The sequence below is a fragment of the Dipodomys merriami genome, unplaced genomic scaffold (genome assembly GCF_024711535.1).
Source record: "Dipodomys merriami isolate MVZ:Mamm:240054 unplaced genomic scaffold, mDipMer1.0.p SCAF_1, whole genome shotgun sequence".
In the NCBI taxonomy this organism is placed as follows: Eukaryota; Metazoa; Chordata; class Mammalia; order Rodentia; family Heteromyidae; genus Dipodomys; species Dipodomys merriami.
In genome coordinates, this window is record NW_027202270.1 from 37798789 (window position 1) to 37821437 (window position 22649).

Here is a 22649-nt window from a genome sequence, read left to right on the forward strand (position 1 = left end):
CAGCTCTTTTTAAATGTACTTAATGATAGACAAAGTTTTTTTATTCTACCTCCCCTTCCAGCCCCTTGCTGTGCTCGAGATCAAGCCCATAGCCATGGTCATGCTCTCCCACTGAGCTACACCCTAGACCTAATGGCAGAACCTTTTCTTTTCTCTTTTCCCTTCCTCCCTCCCTCTCCCCTTCCTTCCTTCCTTCCTTCCTTCCTTCCTTCCTTCCTTCCTTCCTTCCTTCCTTCCTTCCTTCCTTCCTTTATTCCTTCCTTCCTTCCTTCCTTTCTCTGTCTCTCTCTCTGTCTCTGTCTCTCTGTCTCTCTGTCTCAGATCTCTGTCTCTCTGTCTCTCTCTATCTCTGTCTCTCTGTCTGTCTGTCTCTCTCTCTGATAATAAGGACTGAACTCAAGAACTCAAGATCTTATGCACAAATACTCTTGTCACTCAAACCACATCGCCAATCATTTTGCTTGGATTTTCAAATAGGTTCTTTCAACAATTTACCTGTCTTTAAACTGCTCTCCCATCTTCACCTCCCAAATAGCTGACACTAATTTGTGCATCACTATATCTGTTTACTTGTTTTATTGACATTAGTATCTCCTTCCTTCCAGCCTTCCTTCTTCCCTCCCCCCCTTTCTCCCTCCCTCCTTTTTTTCCTCCCTTCCTCTTTCAAAAGAAAGGACATATGTAAAGTAGGGAGAAATAGAAAAAGAAAAGTATTTCTTGCTCACCATGAAGGAAATCAAGTTAAAGGCTCCTATAAATTTCTTTTTGATACTGGAGCAAAAGAAGCCTTCCTCTCAGCTCTCTGATGGTCCCCCCAAATAGAATTACAGAAAAAAATGAACTCAACAGGAAAATAAGTATATGTTTAACATGTGTAAGTTCCAGAGCCATATAAGACATGAAACACAAAGAAAAGGTCAAATGGTTAAAACTTAAATGCACTCTTCACAGAAAGTAGAAAAATAATGTTTTGTTGTGTTTGGAGGAATAGTAAATAACTTTATTTTTTAAAGAAATAGATAATCTAAACAATGAACAGATAGTGGCTTGGGACAATGACAGTCCTCTCAGCTCAGGAAGTAGCAAGTAACTGAAAGTTGAGGGGCTGAATTTCACTGCCAACAAAGACTGGTATTGCGCAAATGTCTCCTGAGCTGTCTCTTGGAGCTGCCCTCAGCAGAGTAGATGACAAGTGTATATGGGAGTGGTATCAACTTTTCAGTCTCTTCTCTTCCCTGATGATTAATCTTTCTGGTTGCTGGATGAGGCCTTTAGGAACGCAATTTAAGACAATTATTTTGGACAAAATTTCTTTAGGTAGGAATTTTAAATGGATGCCTGTGCTCCAAGGAGAAGGAAGAGAATCAAGGTCAGGGATCTTAATTCTTTTTTTTTAATTTTAACACATTTTCATGCTTTTTTTATTGTAAAGATACTGTACAGAGAGGTTGCAGTTACATGAGTAAGGTGATAAGTACATTTCCTATAGAGCTTTGTTACCTGCTCCATTGTTTTTCCCCTGCTATCCCTTCCCTCCCTACCTCCCCCACTCCTCCCTCCCTTCCCCTATATCCTTATTTCAGCATTTTGTTATTTCCCTTCCCCTTCCCAAATTAGAAAAATGTATATACAAGATGCAGGACACCGACATCAAATACAGTGATAACAGGGGTTATACCATGGGGAAAGAACATACAAAAGAAAAAAAAATCACATAGTACTTTTTAAGTACATTAAAAACAATTGCAAGAAAGAAAAAACCACTTGTGTTCCCTTTCTTTGAGTTCATTTCGCTTAACATCATCTTATATGGTCATAGGTACATAGCTTTTGACCTTTTCTGCTTGTCCTAGATATATATTAGTTATTTCAAATAAGGTAAACCACGGGATCTATGTTTCTTTGGGCCTGGCTTATTCACTTAATATAATTTTTTCCAAGTTCTTTCCATTTCCTAACAAATATATATATATATATATATATTATCATAAAGATACTGTACAGAGGGGTTACAGTTATATGAGCAAGGTAATGAGTCCATTTCCTATCAAGCATTGTTACCTCCTCCTTCCTTTCATTCATAGTGCTCGATGTGTATTTTGAAGCACCAGACTTTGGGGTATTGCTTTTCCAACAAAATGTAAGGAATACCCATCTATTCCTAGGAAACCAATAATATGTGAAATCCTTACCACTGTGAGCATAACAAAAACTATTATTTCAACCAACTGCCTCGATGACAAAATAGGTACCATATCATGTCAATGGACTATGTCATAATCTATCACAACACAACCTCATTGGAGGTCCTAGTGACACCTGAAATTATTGTCTTAGTCTTTGATCTTTGAAATATGATTGTGGAGACCATTTTAAGGTTAGAATTCAAGGCTTTCTGGTATCTCTTCTTTAGGTAGCATAACATAAACAATGGAAACATATTCCTCTTAGAAAGAAGAGTACACCAGAGTCAGACAACCTGCATGACAATCTTAAATCTGATCTGCATCCTAATCCTGCAGAAGTCGTTTTTTCCTATGCCTTTATAATGTATGCCCCTTTCAATGAGCAGTAAAACAAAAACTTACCATAGCACAAAAATTTATTAGGAAGGGCAATGTCAATTTTGGAACTCCCAATGATTTATTTAAAGAAATTAAAATGAATGACATTTCAATTTTCCCTTTTTATTGCTTTCCCAGCTTTGTTGCCCCTGATAGAGATCTTTGCCTCTTACCAGGGACAATTACAAACCCAGCATCTCTTGCACCTTTTCCCTTCTTTCTGCTATATAAAGAAAATAATTCACTAAAGGTAATCAAGTGAGACCACCAGGAGAGGATGATGGTGTGGGATGAATATGGTTTAAGTAGATAATAATGAAATCCATTAAATGTTTAAAAATAGGAGAAAGGAGGGAAGGCAAAGAGAAAGAGCACATGAGCAGAAGGAAGAAAGTGAGAACGTGTAGTTATTATATCCAATGTACATTAAGTGACTATATTAACTAACTTGAGGGTAGGTGCGAGATGGAGAAAGATGAGGGAAGGAAGGATGAGGGAATAAAGGAGGATGGGAAGGAAGGGAGGCTGGTTTATAGGAAAGGATTGATTTTATGGCAGAGGGTTAATTACATTCTTATGGATTTACAAAATTTCTACGGTGACAAATCTATACATTATGTGTGCTTCTATGTGCTTAAATGTATGCGGGGTTCATGACTGCACGTAATTTTAGTAAAGGGAATTGGATAAACATAGTGGAACACTAAGTGAAATCTAAAGCCTTATTTGCTGAGTGAGGTCCGGATGAGGTTTCTGTCCATTATGGTAGCTACTTGGGAGACTGAGATTCAGTGGAGCACAGTCTGAAGCCAGTTTCACAAGACTTACATGAACAAGGACGTTTTTAATACCAGTAGATGGGTGCAGTGGTACACGTCTATCATCTCAGCTGCACTGGATTCTGAGGTCAGAGATGTTAAGGTTTCAATCCAATCCAGGTATAACTGAAACACTGCATCAGCTGGGCATGTTGGGGCATGACTGTTATACCAGCTAGTGGGTGAAATATATAATAGGAGGATCATGATGCAAGCAAAAAGTGAGACCCTATCTCAAAATACAAAGTGCAGAAGAAGGGCTTGAGTTGTGGCTCAGTAGTAGAGGCCTTTGCCTAAGTAAGCATGAGGCCCAACTCCAAACCACACTACTGCCAAAAATTTTTTAAAAAAAATCTTTTAATGCAGTAAGATGATATATTATGATATATACCAGACTTTATCCTGTGCTTTGAAATAGATCAATGTACCAGAAGTATCTTACATAATACTGCTAAACAGTTCTATAAAAGTCCTGTAAGAACAGCAATGTAAAGGTTGAAATTTTGCATTGAAGTGTTGGTTTATTGTATTTCAACCTTTTTCTCTCAGCAAATCAGTGACTTTGAGAGAAATTGAGTTTTCTTGCAGGGTGCAGTGCCTTTTGGCCAAATTTCTGTTTGTAATTCCAACTAATTTTTGGACACCCGGAGGGGAGGAGAAAAGCTTCCCAGCAGCAATACCAGCAGCAAAATCTGGAATAAAGTGACAGAGGATTGAAGCAGGAAATAACCTGTGCAGAAAGAAAAAAATAAAACACACTTTGTCCCCAGTTATTTCCATTTGCAAAATCTTCCTTTGAAGACTTCAGTCTTGGTGAAGCAGTATTTTAAAGGCAGGTCTAAAAGTGAAAACAAGACTGAGGTGAAGGAATTGATAAAAGCCTAGTTTTTATTTATTCAGAAGATCCCCTAGTACTTTAAAGCAATCTGTGTTTAACATCGCAAATTGTCTGTCATTAAAATGCTAATGAATGGTAAACAGCTGCTAAGTTTTTTATGCTGATTCCTGAAGGCAGCTAAGTAGTTCTGTAGCCTCTGTCTTTATTAGCATAGAGATTTGATTGTGTAAGGGGGATCATTGTGCATTCTGACCTTTGTTGATGGAGCAATCTGTTTGTCAAGTTCCCTGTTGCATTTTCTTTGATTTGAGGTTGTTAGTACAAAATGAATCTCACCAGGCCCTCAGGGGCCATGTATTACATAGTATTATCAGAACCACCATTGTGGGCTTAGAGAAGGAACTTTGCTTCCCTCTGGGAGAACTACAATGGATAACCAATTATAAATTTGTTCATCTGCCAGCTTAAATAGATTGATTCTGTATACTTGCTTTTTGATCCTTATAATAATGATAAATTGCAAAAAAAATCTGTTGATCTACTATAAGAAGAATCTCTAATTTTTAATTTAGCTAAGATTTTAAAGCAAAGCTTTTAAAGTATTTTAATACATGGTAGTGCATCCTTCAATGTATTGATATAAGATATCCTCTTGGATCTGCCAGCATAGAGTTTGGAAATGAGTGTAACATTTCCTAATTAGAAGAGTAGTGTGAAATTAAGAGCAGGACAGTTATGTACATAAGAGCCTGAGAGAATATTTACTTGGTATCAGAAAACAACATTTTGTTTCCATCTCTAGTTTTGGATGACTCTCTTTGGATGATTTCTCTTACTCTATATTTCTTAAATGATGGATTTAACCTAAAGAACTGCTATTACAATAAGTGCTTCAGGCACCCTTTTTGCTTGCTATTTTTTAGAATTAATGTAAATGAGATATGACAGTTCATTAAACACTATTGCCAATGAAGTCCTAGGATGATTTACAGTATAATACAGGGTTTATTAAAGAAATTCATTGCCAAATCAAATATTATCAAAATAGAAATGATTCTGGGACTAAATACCAGGTTGGTGGGAATTTTAATAGTTGAAGCATTTTCTCATTTCTCCTTGAAAACAGTAAGGGATTATAGGCATATAATTATTGTGTGATCTCATATAGACAGGACAGGAGAAACTGGAATCCTCATATACTTTCAGTGGGAAGGGGTACAGCCCTTGTAAGAAAACAGTCTGGCAGTTCCTCAGAACATGGATCATATGGTAATCATATGACCTAACAATTGCTATAATTCCACTCCTAAGTATATATTTGAGAGAACTGAAAACATGTCCACACTAAAACTTGTAATGGAATGTTCATAGTGAAGAACGTAAAAAAAAATCATATATACATCTCTCTCTATATATATATATGTAAAGACAGCACCTAACAGCCATTTTTGCTTCTGTACAAATTGCTTTGTACTAGATGATTGTATGGTTTTTGTATGATTTTAACTGTGACTGGTTTTAGTTACTCAGAAGTGGAATGTCAGCCTGGGAGCCTAGAGTTGCTTAGTAAGACTTCAAAGGGTTTACAGCCCTGACCAAAGGCACAAAGTCCTCAGAACGACCCCCACAGCTGCAACGCCCCTCCCGGGGGCTGAGGCAGGAAGGCCCTAGGGAAGACTGCAACGCCCTTCCCCAAGCCCTGGGCAGGAAGGCCCTAGGGAAGAAATATAATGTTTTAAGAAATCTAAGCAAAAAAAGAAATCTAAGCAACTCCATTTTTGTTTAACACTCCATCTCAGTTCTGCGGCTTGACTCGTGATCCACTTTAGCCCCAATGCTAGGAATTTATGACAGAAATCCATGCACAATTCTTGGAGCCATAGATGGCGTTTGCTTAAGGCAGGTGATAGCCCCCCTTAGCCACCTAGAGCTGACTAAGAGTTTCTAACCAACCAGTTCTTCAGAGCCCGGGGCGAGACATGCCATGCGTTCTGTTGGTCCAGGTGTGACTGGTAACCTTGGGTGTGACTCGTAACCTTGGTCAAGCTATGGACCAAGGACATTTTTCTGTAAAGGTCAGCCAATCATTAATTGCCCAGTTAAGCTTGCTTTAAATGTAAATGTTAACCAATCATGTAATTTCTTATGTAAAAGTTCCTTAAAGTTGTTTGTTCAATACTATAAAAACGGCCCTGATTCTATGCTCAGGGCCTCTGAGCGTCACCAGTTACCATGGGCGCGGAGGACCAAGCTCGAGCTTGCAATAAACCGGCTCTTTGTTGCTTACATTGATCGTGGTCTCTGGTGGTCTTCTGGGGGTCCCCGAATTTCGGTATAACAATAGCAACATTATTCCTTATAGCCAAAAGAATCACAAGAATCCAAATGCCCATGGACTGATGAATGAGTATGCAAAATGTAGACCATTCATACCACAGAATATTATTCAGTCATGAAAATGCATAGAATTCTGATGCATGCTACCACACAACTTTGAAAATATGAAACCAAAAAAGGCAGTCACAGTAGACCCCATGTAGTATTAGTTCATTTGAATGAAATGGCCAGGATAGATAAATTGATTGAGACAAACAATACGTTAGTGTTTGGCAAGAACAGGATGTTGGAAGGAAATGAGTTTTAACTGAAAATAAGTACAAGGCATCATTTAAAAGCCATTAATATGTTCTAAAATTGATCTTGGTGTTGATTGTAAGACTCAGAAAATACATTAAAAACTGTTTATTTAACACAATTTATGTGGATGAGTTGTCGGATATGTAAATTAGGTCTCTACAAAGCTGTCATGTATTTAAAGAGAAAAAAAAGCACCAGAGACTGTCTTTCAGGACCATCTGAAAGCCATCTGCCGGTGTATCTGCACCACCTGGAAGCTATGGACTAGAGAACCATGTGTTTTACTGCTGGACAACATTTTTGCATAACCTATTCTTGTGTTCAACCAGTTATCTGAAGATGTCCTATTTAATGGGATTGTTGCTAAATGATTACAAATTCATTAGAAATAAAAGACTATGACTTTTCATTCCAACTATTTCCTACATTCTAATATGTTCTCTGTAACCAGCCCACAATCATCCCCTTTAGATCCTCTGTTCAATGTCTAGACTGCCTATTTCCCTCAAAGTAAGGGCAACATTCAGTTTATTTAAGAAAAAGGAAAGTGAGTCATAACTTTTCTCTCTTTGGAGCGACAGTAACTATAAATATCCAAGTTTTCTTTCTTTTGTAAACACCCTGTAATTATCTCTGAGTTGCATTAAACATGCCTAGTAGCCAATCACTGAAGAGTAAGAAGAGTAAAAAACATCTGGCTTCTTCATTTCTGACTAGTCAGAAACCAAGACTTAGGTACCAGGACATTCACAATATCCCCATCCTGCCAGTAGAATCTGAGTTTTGCTTGAGGCTGAACCGCCCTTTGGCTCTCAGCCAGAAAAAGGATCTATCCCACTGTCTTCATGAGGAGGATTCTTCCTAACCATATTTACTATTCACAATTTTGAACAGCAGTTATGACTCTTTTGCCTTTGCCATTTGCTAACATTCAGTGTAACCCTTGCTTAGAAGTTGTAGCTCAATGGTCTTGTTTCCTCACTGTAGATTTGGAAAGAAGGATCTGAGCAAGAGATTAAAGTCATTTTTGTTTTGTTCTCGCAGGCAGCACATGCCATACTTCTACCCTTCCTGCTCTCGTGCGCACACCTACCCTGATGATGCAGCCTTCGCTGGATATCAAACCATTCATGTCTTTCCCAGTGGACAGTAGTTCTGCTGTTGGACTCTTCCCAAATTTTAACACAGTGAGTAAATATCTTTGCATTTTCCTTATACCTCCTCACTTTTTTTCACTGCATTTGCAAATAAGCAATAGATGTAATTTAAGATCACATATTGGTTATATTGCTCAGCTGTACTGTGGAATATGGTATTTCACCTGTTGCATTGTGCAGTTTTCATGGACTTTGCCATGGCTTTGGAACCTCTGTTATTTCTGAGATGCTGTTCATACATGCTTGAGAACACAATTTAGAGATATCAAGCCACATTAACTTTTTCCCTCAGGATTAGAAAGAGAAAAAAAATGACTATAGGCTTTATCTCCCTAGGCGCTTTTATTTGGGAGATACTTTAGATAAGGTATGACATTTACACAAGCAGAATTTTTATTTGGAGTGCTTGTGGATTTCATGACTGTAAGTCTTAGCAAATAGAAAAATGCTCATCTTAAATCAGTATGTTAGTTATCTGCATGACACTGACACATTCTCTTTCAAACTTATACTATAAAAATCAGTGAATTGTTCATAATGATCAATATTCTTCATTCAGGGCAACTGACCTTCTTCATTTGGATGCAATAGATTTTGCAGATGTGTCAAGATTGACATGACATCTTTCAACAATAAAATTCAACATAAAATCAGTTCATACACAGGTTCTAAACTTAGACATTGAATGAATTATGTCTGTTCCATTGATACATGCAGTCAGTGTGGAACATGATGGTCCCTGTGAATTAGACAACATTGTAACTACTGTCATAATCAAAAAGAAAAAAATGTATTATCAACCTCACCAGACAGTGTACATCTGAAGGACTGCCAAATGTTTTCCTTTGCAAACGTGTCTTCTGGATGAAGTGAAAACAGCAAAAATGATTTTTTTCCTCAAGGGTTGTAAATACAATCTGCTGACAGGCCTTCTGTCAGAGCTTAGTGTTGTAAGGTAATCAGGGGCTCAAGGATCTGCCACCCTTTTAAACAGCATTAGTTTTGACTTGATGAGTAAGCAGTTGAATGTTGTTTTGTTTGGGGTTTTTGGCACCAAGTCAGGTTTATGTTTGTATTTTTGTTGTGGCTTGATTTGTAAAAGACTTGGAAAGGTGAACATCATTTCTAGTCCAGAAGAGCAACTCAGTAAGATAAATCATGCCTACCTTGGTCACATGACACCATTAGATGTGGAAGACATGCTCCCAAAGCACCATCTGGGCCATTTTGGAGAGCTTGAACTCCAGTGTGTGTTCTAGCAAAGCATCATGATGCATTCCAAATGTAGCTGAATTCTCTATACTTCCTAGCATGTTTACTGGGGACTTGTGTTTTGATGGAAACATATTTGGATAGCAGTGTGTGTGAACCCCACACCACTCCAGGTGTTGTCAGGAAGCAGTGTGGAGGCTGAGGAGGGCTCATGTGTGGTGCCTCTGCTCTTCACATCTGCTTTCTTCTTTTAAGTGCAAGTAGTGCATGAGTAATTATTTCAGAGATTCAAATAAAACATTAGCATCCATTCATTTACTTATTTATCTGTTTTGTGCTGGTCCTGAGGCTTGAACTCAGGACCTGGATGCTGTCCCTGAGCTTTTGTGCTCAGGCTAGCACTCTACCAGTTAAGCCACAGGTCTACTTCTGGCTTTTTGGTGGTTAATTGGAGAAAAGAGTCTCATGACAGATTTTCTGCTCCAGTGCCCAGCAATACATTCTTTGCTTGTGAATACACTCTCATTCCTTCAATAGGGAAAAATGCTCATCGCAGCTGTCATCCATTCTGTCAGTTCCTAAATATACCATATATATATATATATGTATATATATATATATATATATATATATCCACATAATAGTGCTATGTGTACTATGGCACTGTTTGCAGTTATCAAAATGTCTTACATATGCTTCTCTGTTTTAAAGAGCTTTAAAATAAATAGGAATCTGGGCACTGGTGACTCTCATCTTTAATCCTAGCTACTCAGGAAGCTGAGATCTGAGAATCAGAGCTCAAAGCCAGCCAGGGCAGAAAACCATGGGACCTCTTATCTTCAATAAACTACTGAAAAAATGTCAGGAGTAAAGCTGTGGCTCAAGTGATAGAGCACTTGAGCAAAAGAAGCTCTGGGACAGTGTCCAGGACTGGCATAAAACAAAACAAAAACATAGGGAATACTTTCATAAAGATTTTTTTAAGATAAAGTTTCAGGCTAGTTTATTAATGTTACAGAAGTACTAATATGTTTTTTGTTTGCTTGTTTATTGTGTTGATCTCATTATATACTGCATTTAATGAAACCAAAAAGGATAATAATTAATTAAAGTTCAAGTTTTTACTTAAAAGGAAATTGTTTTTTGTTTTCAAATAATATTTTGTTATTAATGAGAAAAACACTGCAAAATATTACATAAAATAATCATTCTATTCTCTTTATTATATCTACGTCATTTATTAGTCAAAAGCCCTTCGGTAATATATTAAAAATTAAGTCAACACTAGTAGGACTGTTATTGTGTAAAGAAATTAATTTAGCCAAGTGTGGTAGTGCATGCCTATAAACACAGCTAAGGCAGCAGGATCTTGAGTTTGAGCCCAACCTGGTCTACATAGTGAGTTCCAGGCCAGCCTTGGCTAAGTAGCAAGACTCTCTCTTAAAAAGGAACAATAAAAGGAAAAGAAACACATTTCTCTAGTGGGTTACTTATGATTTTTTTGACTTTGTGTTGTAATTTAAATTACTCCTTTTCCTTATAGACTTATTCATTCTAACATCAAATTCACTTAGTAGATTTCCTGGAGAAAGGATGAGTATATCCCTATTGTTAATCTCAATGGATTGTCATATTTTTGTGATGATTTATTTCCTTTAGAGTACTCAGGTCTCAAAGCACTTTGAGAGACTGTGGTTATTACTGCTATTGTCTAAAGAAGAAAAATGAATTAGTAAAGGAAGAACCTTGAACTATAGTCCTCTAACTTTGAAACTTACATTCTGGCTCCTCTCATCCTTGGCTCTTTTAACCTGTAGCACCTTCCACCTCATTCATTGGGAACAAAGCTCAATCAAAAGTCTACTTCTTTTCTGTGAGCAAAATAATAATAATTAAATAAAAATAATTAAGTAAAAACAAGAAAGGAGTTTTGGGCTGAAAATACAATTCTACAAACAGGATCTTTGAAACAGAATATAGTTAACAAACAGCCCTTAATTTCTTGTTGGACATTTTTTAAAGTCTATTAGGCAAATAGTTTACTTGTTCTTTCAAAACAAAAGTGAATTTGATTACGCCACTTTATTTTTAACCAGGGTCGATTTTATTAAAAGTAAGTATTGAAGCCTAATTTAATTTAGTTTTTGTATGAAGAAGACAATGCAAAGCTTAGGTTTCAGAACACTGTGCTCTGAAATAGTTGCTATTTTCTTTAAATTGATCTACATTCATTTATGTGTATAAAAATATATATGTATATAGTGTACAGGCAATATGAGAGTGTGTTTCTCCCTTTTTAAAAAACAAATCATTATTTTCTCTTTATTGCTGATACTGAAGCTTAAACTCTGGACCTGGGATCTGTTTGTTCAAGGCTAGTGCTCTACCATATAAATCAAAGCACCACTTCCAGTGATTTCTGGGTAGTTTATTGGAGATAAATAGATCACAGACTTTGCTACTTGTGCTGGCTTCAAATCACGATCCTCAGATTTCAGCCTCCAGAGTAGGATTACAAGCATGAGCCATCAGAGCATTTTTATAGTGAAGTGTAGTAACAATATATGATTAGCAATGAAAATTGAAATGGGATTTTGTTATACTCCAAAATAAATTGGTGTATGTTCTATACTCAGATTACACAGTGAAGAAATACGCTTCAGCTTTCATTTAGTGGTGGGGTTTTTTTTTGTTTTTTGTTTTTTTTTTTACTTTAATTTGGTTACAATTACATGGGCAGGATAATGCATACATTTCTTATCAAGCATTGCAGCCTCCTCCTTTGTTTACCCTTCACATCCCTTCCCAGCCTCCCCCCCCCACCTCCCACCCAATCCTCCTCCCCTTCCCCCCCACCGCACCAATGTTGTAAAGCTCGTTTTTGACATGACGACTTGTACTTCTCATTGTTGCAACAGGTCCACCTGTATCCTTAAACGACTTGGTTTTTCCCCATCTCCTCCACAAGTTATACTGACATCAAATATACTGAAAGCAGGGGTTATACTGTGGGGGAGGGACATACAAAGCAACGAAGAGATAATCTTATAAATGCGTTAGAAACAAATGCATGAAAGAAAAAAAAACATTAAAAGTGGTGGTTTTGCTTTATAGTACACAACTGATAAAATCTCTTGATGCTTATGTATGAAGAATAGGCAAACAATTTAAGATGCTGTTCAGAGTTACAAAGCGATATGATAAGGAGGCTAAGATTCATATCACTGATGATTTAGGATGGACTCCATGTCGAGGTGCTGAATGGAATCTAATGATGTTCACTCAAGGCTTCAGCAGTTACAGTTTCATCATTTGTAGGTAAAAGACTGTGCAACGCCAAACATGATTGTTTTTAAAGATGCCTACCTAGCTGTCCACTAATGCTCACTTCCAGTGCTAGCACCTCACCTTCAACTACTGGCCATTCAGAATTCAATTAAGATATTCTCTCACTTCCCAAGAAGGCTTCTGTCTGGAGAAAGCCCCATCTTCTGTGCTTCCAAAGTACCCCCAAATTACCTTGGTTACAGCTGTTTTTATGCCATAGCCTAACTACCTAAATTTCTGTCTTTGCTAGAATGGCTTATTTGCAGAGGGCTATTTCTTGTTTATTGTATTATGTTTGGTATCTGGCACAGGTGCTCAACAAAAGTTTTTTTGAAGAGAAGAGGGGAGAAAAGGATAGAGGAAATGGCCCTAACTTCATGAATCTCAATGGCCATACCCCCCTATCCAGTAAAGGTAATACTGAGTACTCAGTGATAAACCCAGCTGTTTACTTTCACTCTGACTGTCCTTGTCACCTTTTTTTTTTTAAACAAAAATTCTGAAACCAGTAATTATTTAGTCTTTTTTCTCCACATGTAGTACCTGGACATCTGTGTGAATATGAGGATACCTTGGCAAGTGTCTACTGTATCTCTTGTTCTAAGCTTTCATCTTAAAAACATTTAATTAAAAAGCAGATGTTATTTATTGGATTTCATTGAAGCATACTGGACTTGAGGAAGAGGATAAACAAACTAAATAAAACAAAATGTCCATGTGCTTGAATGTGCTTGAAAAAACAATGCTCAAACCTGTAATCCTAGCTACTCAGATGGCTGAAATCTGAGGATCATGGCTTGAAGCTGTGGGCAGAAAAATGAAACTCCTATCTCCAGTTAACTGTTCAAAAACTGGAAATAGCGCTGTGGCTCAAGTGGTAGTGCTAACCTTAAGTACAAAGAGGCTCAGGGACAATGCCAAAAGCCCTGAGTTCAAGCCCCACAACCAATAAACAAAACAAAACAAAAAAGCAACATAATATAACCAAAAAATATCAACAAAGTAAAAATAGTAACTGAACTTTGTACTATTCAAAACTACCAGAAAGAAGTAAAACATTGGTGGCTCATGTTTATACTCCTATAATAGTTACTTGGGAGGCTGAGATCTGGAGGATTGTGGTTTGAGGCCAGCCCAACTACAAATATCAAAAATGGCTGGTGAAGTCTGTTTTTAGGTATCACTCAAGTGTTACAATCACAGCTGAGCAAGCAAGCTGAAAAGAGGCAAGCCCTGAGCTCAAACCCTAGCACCAGAAAAAAAAAAAAAAAAAGAAGAAGAAAAAGGAAAAAAAGAAATACGGTGGAAAATATTTCTTGTTACCCAGAGAGCTCTATTTTTCTTATTTTGTTCTTCATTTTACTATAAATTTCCTAACTGCTCCATGCTCATTTAGATATTGTGCATGTAGTGGCCAAATATGCAAAATTGTTTTCTCAGTTAGAACCCACTATTTCCTTTCATACAGACCCAAATTTCATCTTTATTTACCACCAACAAGGATAATTCTTGGCATTTAGTTGTCCTTAAGAAGAGACTTCTTCAGAATAGAAATACAAGAAGGATAACATTATTTGTCTCCCAAAATTCACATGTTGAAGCCTGAGCTCCCCAACATAGTAATTGGAGATGAAACCTGTGGAAGGTAATTAGGGGAGATGCGGGTACAAGGGCAGGACCATCATGATGCCATGAGTGTGTTTATAGGATGAAAGCACAGGAGTTTCCCTGATTCTCTTTACCATATGAAGACATAGCAAGAAGGTAGCCTTTTGTGGACCAGAAAGAGATTCCTAACCAGAACCACACCACGCTGGCACCCTAATCTCTCACATCTAACCTCTTGGACTCTGAGAAAACATCTTTCTATGTGTACCAGACTGTGGTACTTTACTGTATCAGTACCAACAAAGTAGACACACCCCACATAATATGACATACATGTGATGAGCTTAAGTTTATTTTGAATAACCACATTTTACGTATATGCACAGATGTATTTGTATCATTTTCCATAGCTATGGCTATAGTTACCTGTCTATTTCTGTGCTGATTGGCATCTATTTTATGAGCCTGTTTATTTAAAATTCTGTCATGTCTTTGCAATTGGTCTAGGAAAGCAAAAGCATAACCAAGGTCACTGATACTTCATTGTAAGAGACTTGGGAACCTTATTTTTGTGAAAAGGAGCCTTATTTTATATTTATCTTATAATAATGTTTTCCTGATACATGAACAAATAAGTGAAACAGAATAATACTATTTGTAGATATGAAATCCCAAATCACTGTATGATTGAGTCATCCATGACACACTGTGAGATAATTTATATTATGACCATGTGCTTGACCATCTTAGATTCTCTGAGATCCTAAATCATTCATAGCTTGGCAGTACTAACAAACAAATGTGTTTTTTCTTAATAATAGATATAATATGCTTATCAAGGTGACACAAAGAAAAGCAAGTTGAAATTAAAATCAGATTTACTTTACTGGTAATTTATGTCATGTTACATATTAGATATTATTATAAGGAAACCTGAAGTGAACTAGAGTAACTACTAGTCTGCCTTTAATGTCTTTATCTATTTAATGATGTCCTTATTTAAGCGTTCTTGTTTTAAATCAGAATACCTGACCTCTGCTACTGAAACCAAAATATAACATTGTTGCCTTTGGTTCTTTTTTAGCTTAATGGTATGTACTAATCCTTTAGAAGTTATATGTTCCATATTTCTTAAATATAAGCATGTCTGACTCCATTTGAATGTGCACATTTATCTCAGGCATATAAAAGAAAATATGATTGAATCTTATTTTTCATAATATACTTTGCAGTATATTGAAGGATCATCTTCTTTTGTATATCTAAAGAAGTCTGTGGTGGAGGAAGATGGAAGGAATACAGTCATAATTATATCCTATGAAATTAGGGAAGTTGAGGGGAGGGATTGGGTTAGAAGAGATGTTTGGGGAAGAATCATGAAAGGCGCCATCAACCAGTATGCATTGTACTTACAAACTGCTTTGTAGAACGGTAACCTCTTTATAAAGATTATCAAATGTAATTCAATAAACGAAGTCTACAATATCAAACATGCTGAGATAAAAATTTTTCCTGGTTCCCATATTCATTGGGAAAGAGCAGACATTGTCTCCCTGCTATCGGACTTAGTGAAGTCCAGAGGAGTGCTTCCCAAGTCATCAGAAAAACACACGATTATAGATAATCTAGGAAATGTGATATAAAGCTAGCAAAGATTTTATGCAAATACCTAAGCCTACTAGACCTGGAAATGTTTGCATTCCTGGTAATTTTAGCAGAGAGAAAAGACTCAAAAGGAAAACTACATAGTGACTGTGTTTGCACTCTTATTTCCTTTTCTTTATCAAACCACACACAGGTCCTTTTCAAATTGAACTCATCATGTTTCTTCTTTTACTCAAAAGCCTTCGTTTTTATCTTACTAAATGCTGTGTTCAATGGTTGGGAATATGGTTTGAGTGGTTGAAAGCTAGCCTAGCAAGCATAAGACCTAGCAAGCACCAGCCTTGAGCCAAAAAGCTCACAGGCAACATCCAGGTCCTGAGCTCTGGCACCAGAAGATACAAACACATCTTTAGAACTAGAGGCATGGCTCAAGTGGTAGAGTACCAAATATGGGTAAAAAAAATCTGATGGAGAGTAGGTGATATTAAGTTTAAGCCCCATACAAGCACACAAAAAATAAAATGAATGAATGATTTTTTTAAATCCCTGTGTTCAGATCATCTTTTTTCCCATGTATTCTTGAGCCCTTTTAGATTTCAGTGTTCTCCTTTGAGGTGAGGGGACACAAGGATTTGAGCCTGGAACAGACATCGATAGTCCCATCAAAGCTATGTCCTCTTGTGTCCCTTTTCTTATCCCAGACTCAACCTCACATGGCTCTGGGGCCTCATCTTCAGTGCTAGAGTTTCAAGGATTATGTGTACTTGGAGGGTTCACCAGACTTTCTGGCAAGATAGGTCTTTAGTATTGGCACTGCCCCAGGTCAGCATTTTTCAAGAGTAGAGTCAACTTGGAAAAAGTGTCTATATCAGTTCTCTTATTATCTTATTTTTTAACATATTCTTAAATATGACAGTTAAAGTTGCCTGGAAGGTACTAAAGACAAATGGTAATGCTCTTAAAGTTTAAACATATTTGCAAAGCTCAGTAGGAATCTTAGATGTTTTTTCACAAATCAGGTCTTTACATTAGGTTTTCATGCCTTTGTTTTATGGGATGATGCTTGAAAACTTGTCTCCATGGGATTCTAGAGGAAACTAGCATGTTTTGAAGATGTTCTACAGTTGCTTTGCTTGGTGTACCCACATATGAAAGAGACTACATGTATTATTCTTGAAGACTTTTTGCAGGTTGAAGTTTGAAAAATACAGCCTTCTCATTTCACCCAGTAGAAAACTCTCGTATGTAAAAGGGAAAATAAAGAATCTAAATACTGGACAAAGTCTGGTTTCCATTTTAACATAACCTGAGCTTACATCTATGCACTGCACACAGTTATTCATGTAAGACATTTTAAAAAATACCCAGTAAATCCAGTGTCTCCTAAAGTCAAGATGAAAATCCTCTTTTTCAGTACATTCTATTTAGAAGAGTTTTGTCTTATCAGTCCTGTCCTTGTTTTCTCTTAGTGCAGATGTTTTGCAGAGCCAAGGAAAGGTCTTTGTGGTATAGTAGAAAATACGCTTTTTTCTCTTTCACAAGTTTATGATTTAAATTAAAGGATGATATTCTCCAGACGACTAAAAACATATGTGTGGACCTAACTTGTTTTTCCTGTGTAGACATCAAACTTCCATCAAATATGTCAGTTCCTTGTCATAATGATAAAATCAAATCCACAAATCTCCTTTTCCTAAACTGAGCTGACACTATTAGATGCCTAACAGGATTGTTAATAGCTTCTATAATACGGGACAGTTTTGAGGTATTTGTTTTCTGAATTAGGAGGTAGTGACATTACTTATATAATGGGTCACTCATTGGTCATACTCCAGCTCTCCTCAAAAGCCAGTTAAGGCGTTCTCACCGATCGCTGAGAAATAAGCCACTTTATGGTTCTAAAGGAAGCCTAGAACACTTCATTGTGGTCTTGGCTTTGCCTCATGCTGGTCAGGAAAGCAGGAACCTTAAGGCTGGAAGAAAAGTAATCCCCACCTTTGTGTAGGAGAAGAGCAAGTGAATGGGTGTCAGAAGATCCATGATGGGGGAACACTCTCTTATTATGAAGTTTCTTATTTTTATTTACATGTCTATCCCTTTTATCTAATTGTTCCTAATTAATTACCTTGAATTATGTTTATTACTGTGTTCAGTTTGTGCATAGAGTATTCCTAACTTAGGTAGATGCTAAGGATATGCATGTTATACCTGGTAGGAGTCCAGTTTATTCTAGCTGAATGTAATAATAATATGACTTATCTATTAGATTAGTCTGGGCATCCCAGAAGCAACACAGAGGGGATACAACTGGACTTAGAGTTGTCTGGGTAGAGGGTATGAAGTAAAGATGAGGAATAACCACAACTAGTTTTGATTGCACTCATTTTTTTTTTTTCTTGGTTGGCCATAGGGCTGGAACTCTGGGCCTGGGCGCTGTCCCTCAGCTCTTCAGCTCAAGGATAGTGCTCTATGACTTGAGCCACAGCACCACTTCCGGTTTTCTGAGTGGTTTAGTGGAGATAAGAGTCTCACAGATGTTCCTGCTCGGGGCTGGCTTTGCACTGTGATCTTCAGATCTCAGCCTCCCAAGTAGCTAGGATTATAGACATGACCCACCAGCACCTGGCAACTGCACTCTTCTTTTTAAAGGTTACATGGAAAGTTATTTTGAACATGAGAATTGTATGCCTATGATATTGTTATTGAGACCTAAGACATAATAATGGTTTGCATAATATTTTAAAAACACTATTGACTTCCAGCATATTTACTATATATTGCATAATGTTTACTTCCACATTATTAATCAATCAAGCTTCAACTAGGTTAAAATGGGCATTTAATATTTTAAGTCATTTGCTAGTCAGAATATCAAATCATTTTGCATATAGTGATAACAAAAATTTATTCCAAAACGTCTTTCGATTTTTGACATACCCATTTCCTATAACTCTTTTCTCCAAGGCATACCTTTTCTTCCTGAAATTAAATTGCCAATTCTATGAGAAAGATCTATTCAACCTATATTCAAAGCCTTGGCATATAAGTTGGCCATTTATTCAAGAAATTAGTCCTTTCATATTCTATCCAGAGTATTATATAGACATTTGGAATATGTACATTTGTATAAAAACTTTTTCCTCAGATTAAAAATAGTCCAAATAAAATTTTTAATTATTCCAGCCAACATAAGTATGGCCCCCAGAGCTATTAAGAGTAGGAAAGAAATATCAGTCTTGACTTGTGAGTGAGATAAAAACTGATACATTTCAGTTCCTTCAGAAAAGAATTTTCTAGAAAGACAGAATGTACCACAAAGCTCATCATTTCCTGTGTAATCAGAGCATCCATTGTCTTCACAAAGAGATACTACCTTCCTGGCCTGGGCCCTAGACTAGATGAGGAGCTTCTGAAGAAGTATTATGACCCCCAGGTTGTGAAATTCTTTGAAGTTACATGTCTGGGGAACAGTCCTTTTGTTACAGTGCTAGGGTAATATCAGAATTTCCTGGGAGTTGGTCATCACAGGAAATTATCAGCAATTCATAGACTTTCTTTTCTGCGTTCACTTCAGCCTCAGGGGTAATCACAAAAGATTATAGTCTCCATTTCAGCTTTCACATCACTGAAATATTCTTCTCTGCCAAGAGCATGATTGATTTCCAGAGAATAGTTTTTAACCCCAGCTTTGTGAGGCCTAGTTAAAGTAGTGTTTTCATAGCTGTCAACAATTGATATTGTGATATTGTTAGGCTGTTTGGAAGACATTTAATGAGCCCAGCCTAATTACAGAAAATCTTTTAAAGAAAGTGACGTCTCAACTTTTCATGTTGCTAGAGATAAGTTTCTGCCCAATTTTTGCGAAACTGCTATAGATTTTGGGAAGGCACAATGATGAATAAAAATTTCAAATGAGTGATGTGAAGTCCTTGAAGGGCCAAGCAACTGTTACACTGAATTTCAAAAAGTGAATAATAACTCAGGAATATTTCTGAAAGTCTTCGTAGCACACGGATAGTTTATAAGTACAAATGCCTTTTTACTCAATGTTAATTTTTTTTTGTGATGGTTACTGAAAGATTTGTTGTGTAACTTGACAACTTACCATGAGGTTCATGTAATCTCTTTTTTATTCTTTGATTGGAAAATCTTGATGTCATATTCGTGGTCACAATATGAGCATACCAGATGCATTTTTAACTTGGAAACTTCTTTCACTATATTCACTTTCTCTTGTTTTTGTATTGCTCTATTTAGAACATATTGGTACAAAGGGCTGTTGTGTATTTGAAATACATTTGTCAGATAAAATAGTTTGCCTAGATACAAACTACATTTGCCTACAAATTCAAAAGAAAATGAAACTGTTCAGTTTAAAACTACTTTGGGTTTGAACTGCAGCTTCCTTGCAATCACAGGAAAATCATTATAAATCAGATGGACAAGTGTCAAATGTCAAGCTGTACCATTAACAGAACCTTCTTCAATAAATTAATTATCACTGCTGAAAGTGAAGTGAAGCAATTTATTATGGTTCTTTATTTTACAACTCTTACATATTTTATAGCATAAGTGAAGAAACAAAGTTGAACCAAGCACATTTTATACTGACATAAAATAGTTTTGATATCCTGTGTACACAAACCCATTTAAGGATCATCTGCTAATTAAAACCCTGAAATGTTAAATATAACAGCATGAGTTCACAAGAAGGAAGACTGGTAGAACCAGCACTGATATAGTGGCCATTTTAAGATGGGAATTTGGGATATGAGATAAATAACAATTTTTAACATATATCCTATGCAATGTTCAACGCATATTAAAAGTATTATTTAAAATTTAAGTTTAGTACTGAAGGGTACCGCCCATTAGAAAAGCTCATGAGACTCTGGTTTCAACCCTCAACATAAATAACACATTAATTAATTAATTTTAACTTTTTGAATGGGTATTTTATATTTTTATTCGCTAAATCTAACAACTATAGCAAAATAGATGAGTTCTTGGTGAAGAGACTGAAGCAAGTCCCTAATATTATTTGAAAGACCCCAGACTCACTGGGATGCTTTCTTCAACGGGAGGGCACCCCAAGAACCAAGACTCCAAACCAGCAGATGCAATAAGCAAGAGGATTTTATTAGGCGTTTGCCCAAACGGGCTCCCTGTCCAAGGCAGACTGGAAGCCCGGAGGGGCAGCGGTTACAGGCACTTTTAAAGACAAAAACCACAGGATTAGCATAAGACCCCAGGCTCCCCAGGATTGGCTCAGCTCTGCACGGGAAGTTTTGTAACACTTGTTGAAAACTAGTTGGTTCCCTAGGGGGAGGCTTCTCTGGAGGGGAGTCCACATAGTTACAGGCTCATTTGCTGGGCTCGCCAGATGGTCTTTATCTTGAGCCCTTTGCTGAGAGTTTCTAAACAGGGATTTAGAAGAACATATCTTTGTTTGCAGACCTGGTCCCTGGGCCTGCATCTGGACTTTGTAACTTTTTACTTATTTCTAGGAGGGGAAGGGTCAGTGTTAGCGTAAGCAGGTTTACAGAAGCAGAATTAGCAGTTAGCATATTGTAAAATAGACATAGCCCCAATTTTAATCTTTCATTATTAAAAATCTTTTCTCTGTCTCTTCTTTTTGGGCTGGTCATGGCACTTGAACTCAGGGTCTGGGTGCTGTCCCTGAGCTCTTTTTGCTCAAGGCTAGAGCTCTACCACTTTGAACCACAACTCCACTTGTGTGGGGGGGTGGTGGCTAATTAGAGATAAGAGTCTCCTTGACTTTCCTGCCCAGGCTGGCTTTGAACTTTGATCCTCAGATCTCAGTCCCCTGAATAAAAAGGATCACAGGCGTGAGCCACTGGTACCAGGATTTCTTTCCTCATTTTTCAATGAGAGAGTTGAAGTAAAATCATGCCATAGGGTCTGGGCTCTGATTGTCCTTCTCCAAACACAACTCCGTTATCAGTGTTTTAATGTTTTGAATTTCCACTTAGAATTCTGTCTGAATGAGGAATTTTAGTGCTTAAACCAAAACAAATAAAAAAAATCAAACTTGAAATTATTGATTAGGCCTAACATTTTATTTCTGTGAAGTGAGTGAGTGGCATGAAAAGTAAGAGCCCAACATGCTTGGAATCCGAATATTGTCAGCTTTTACTTTGCTAATTCTCAATCGTCATTTTCTTTTAAGTGCAAAGATAAGAAACATGTTGGGGGCCATTTGTGAGAAAATGATTTATTTCACTGTACTTCCCAAAGTTAAGAATATAGTCAAACAAACCTTGATTTCTGGGGTTTGCACTTCTCTTCTTGTCTGGAGGTTTGTTTGTTCATTTCCGTCTTACTCCTTCTTAATTTGTGTCATGGAACTGTTTTGCCTCAGCATCAGGATATACCTGAATAGCAGTTCAAACTTAGCTTTGACAGATGATTTTTGGAAGGCTGTCGCCTAATGCATTTGGCTGGACGGGATGTGTATTGATTTTTAAATTAAGAAAGCTCACAGCCCTAGTCCTTTAGGAAGCCCTGATAACAATGTTTAGCCCATCTACAGAAAACAAGCACTTGAATTCAGATTTAACTCCAATTGTGCTTAAAGCCACAACTGCTAAGTAAGTATTAGCACATAGTCTTGGCTACTCATATGCCTTTTTTATCCAACAATAAAAATTTTTTCATAAGATTTTTCTCAGAATTATTATTTATTTTTATTGTTATTTATTAAGTAGTTGTACAAAGGTGTTACAATAACGTAAGTTACGTTATGAGTATAAACATTCTTGGTCAATGTCACCCTTTCTTCATTCTCCCCCATTTTCTCCCATCCTATACCTGCCTTCAAATAATATAGTTCATTTTTTACATAATGTGCATTAGGAATATA

General features: G+C 36.9%; 1 protein-coding gene across 11 annotated transcripts in view; it reads left to right on the forward strand.

Moving 5' to 3' along the window:
* Positions 1 to 22649, forward strand: part of Znf385b (zinc finger protein 385B) — a 398961-nt gene that overhangs the window by 290067 nt on the left and 86245 nt on the right. For all 11 annotated transcript variants that reach the window (XM_070019859.1, XM_070019840.1, XM_070019877.1 and 8 more), the window contains one exon: positions 7902 to 8044. In XM_070019859.1, coding sequence (XP_069875960.1) covers positions 7902 to 8044 — 143 coding nt within the window. The remainder of the gene's footprint in view (positions 1 to 7901; positions 8045 to 22649) is intronic.